Here is a 2,898-nt window from a genome sequence, read left to right as displayed (position 1 = left end):
CAACCCAGACCATTCTGTGATTCCATGATTCCATTCACAACTATTCACATGAATCAGTGTATTCATATTTGTTATGTAAATGCCTCCTTGGAAACACTAATCTAAACCCCAGCCACTCATTCACGTCTTTCCAAATGGATGTTTTTCTGTTGCCTTGCAGTACAGACCACATGTATCTATGATGCTAGTTCTTTAAAACTATGTACATAATATGGAACAAATTATGTATGTACAATATTTTCTGCACGCACTTAAGAATCTGGCAGTGAATATCGTCATGAGTTACACAGTGGTACATTTACAATGACAAGAATCTTCTTGCGTGCAGCATGAGAATTTTGCTGAGGTATTTCATTATGACCTGTGAGTTATACTTTGACTCCTTGGTTCTGGGACACGGTAATTGCACCAATTTATGACAGAGCTGAGTTAGATTTCCTTTATCGAGTACTGGTAGCTGAAGCACAATAATAAAAAAATCTTTTAACAATGCAAGTTACTATTACCACAGTATAAATTGAAAACCTAATTTTAAACTTTCATCCTCTGTGTTTCTGTAGCAGCAGTTACTTCCCAGATTCACTCAGTACTAAGGATAGGCTCGAGGTATGGAGAATTCAAGGTTACAATGGCTGTGTCTAGAACAAGAAATAATTACAATTGTTACATACTTGCTAAATTACTGTTTAAATACTCTGATTATTTTTTATTTTCTCTTTAGCTCCTTGCTCAGAAGTGGCCTTTTGGAGATTCTGAATTTGGACAGTTTCTTTGCAAATTCCTCCCCTTTATACAGAAGGCATCAGTGGGAATCACAGTCCTTAATCTCTGTGCCCTTAGTGTGGACAGGTACAGTATGTTTGACTCTTTTGACAGACACTATTCTCACCCTTCTGGTTTTCCTAAAACTGAGAGCACTTGGTGTGGTCTTCTTAACAGGCAGACTACAGTATAGATGCAACTTGCCTTCTGTTTTCTGATATCCTGCCTATAACAAAGCGCCACACGTGTGGCTCCATCATGCACATTGTGTCCCTGGACGGCGCAGCAGCCATGAGGATTCATGGCCCCACTGCCAGCATACGCCTTCCACTGACACAGGTTGCCCTCACTTCCGGGCCGCAGTCTTCTAGTGCTGTGACTCAGAGCACTTGGGGGAAAAAAAGGTCTCTGAAAAAGATTTTGGGAAGGAAAGCAGACTGTACTGGGAGGAAGAGCACAGTCCTAAACTGTTAAGGCTTTGTATATGTAATATAGGAAGAAATACTAGTATTTGCTAGCAGGGCATAATAGGAAGCCATTGAACTAATTAACTTTATGGGTTTTTAAAGGTATTTAAAAGCTCTAATAAAGCATTATTTCAATTTCCTTTACCAGACAAAAATTTATTGGGATTTGCCTCAGTATTCAGACTTCTTTCTTTCATATGACCTCATGTTTGTTTTGTATTTGAACAGGATCATAATCTTTTGTCTTAAAAATAATTTTTTAAACTCACTGCCTATGGACCATAATTATAGTGTTTATTTTGATTACTTTTATAACTAAGTAAGTTTTATTGAAAAACATGTTGGAAACTTGCATTGATAGCTTGATGTTGAGAGTTCGAAAATTAATGCCTCTGCTAAGAGATACATAAACTTTTTGACAGAACAACAGCTAAGATGCTATTGAACATTATTCTTTTATGCTTTTTTTTAATGCATATAAGGCAAATGCAGATGAAGATTTCACTTCTGTAGAAGCTATTTTTATTGGTCATGAGTTTACTTAATCATGTTCTAGTCCAAAATATCAGTAATTCTGATACAGAAAATATTGATAAATAAAATACACTATGTGTATTATTACAGCAATGCAAAGGTACAAGAAACTTTAAAATTAATTTTGGTTTGGTTTGACATAACAAGTTGATGTTCAAGGTTTGCAACGGATGAGTAACTTAGTAGTAGCCATACCTGAAATACAGTTCCTTATTGCATTAGTAACTCATTAGCTGAAGCCAGCAACAACAACAACAACAAAGTAACACAGGCAACTGTTCTATTTCCATTTTTGAGTCTGAGAACTATAAAAAGAATTATATTTCTCAATATCTGCCCAGCATAAAACACAATCCCACAGACCACTCTAAGGAATAAATCATAGGTTAAGCACATATGAAACAAAGAGTTTGTTAGATAAGTTCTAACCAATGTAGTTTCACTAGATTTAGTCCTACTGTTACACACATTTTCATACATTGGAAGTAACTCAGCTGAAGCTACCTCTTCATATGCACATATATATATATATATTTACAAGCATTGATTTGCTAATCCTCACAAGAGCCAAATGCTGTTTCCATTTGATTACAAAGTCTTGTATGGGACTCAATTCCGAGTATTTAATTTCTTTCCCTTTTTTTCCCTAGTTTACACGCTTTGCCAAGGACATATTCTTTATCATCTGGTGCTGCTCTAATAAATGGTTGCAGAGAATGTGTGTCAGGAAACACATGTATAGAGCCAGATTCTGATATTGGCTAACATGAAGTGAATCTAAGTTAAATCACCATGAAATCAGGATCTAAAAGCACCTTCAACAAGTTAGGTTGGGCACTGGAAGTGGCATAGTCACATTAATACAAAATTACACATCAGCTAATGTTTGCTTTTTAGTATGGAAAATGATTAAATATGGAATTGTGTGCTGTCACAGCTGGACTGTCCCTGGTCTACACAGGAGTTGCTTTTTTCTTTAAAAAGCTCCTGAAAATGATCTCATTTATATTACTTTGGGGTCTATATATGGGATTGCATTCTATGAGGTAGAAAAAGATAGAGTCAATTGGTATAATGAATTTAAAGCTCCATAGCTTTGATAGTTGTTGACCCCCTGTCCCTCTTGCAGACTACA

The 2,898-nt window shown here is 36.0% G+C and overlaps 1 protein-coding gene across 1 annotated transcript in view; it reads left to right on the top strand.

Annotated features, from left to right (window-relative positions):
* Positions 1–721: 721 nt before the first annotated feature.
* Positions 722–2,898, top strand: part of EDNRA (endothelin receptor type A) — a gene marked incomplete at its 5' end in the record, with an annotated part of 15,369 nt that continues 13,192 nt past the window's right edge. The window contains one exon of the mRNA XM_010175530.1: positions 722–849. Coding sequence (XP_010173832.1) covers positions 722–849 — 128 coding nt within the window. The remainder of the gene's footprint in view (positions 850–2,898) is intronic.

The sequence above is a fragment of the Antrostomus carolinensis genome, unplaced genomic scaffold (assembly GCF_000700745.2).
Source record: "Antrostomus carolinensis isolate BGI_N321 unplaced genomic scaffold, ASM70074v2 scaffold32929, whole genome shotgun sequence".
NCBI lineage: Eukaryota > Metazoa > Chordata > Aves > Caprimulgiformes > Caprimulgidae > Antrostomus > Antrostomus carolinensis.
The sequence above is the reverse complement of the archived record's forward strand: the minus strand, read 5'-3'. Positions and strand labels throughout refer to the sequence as shown.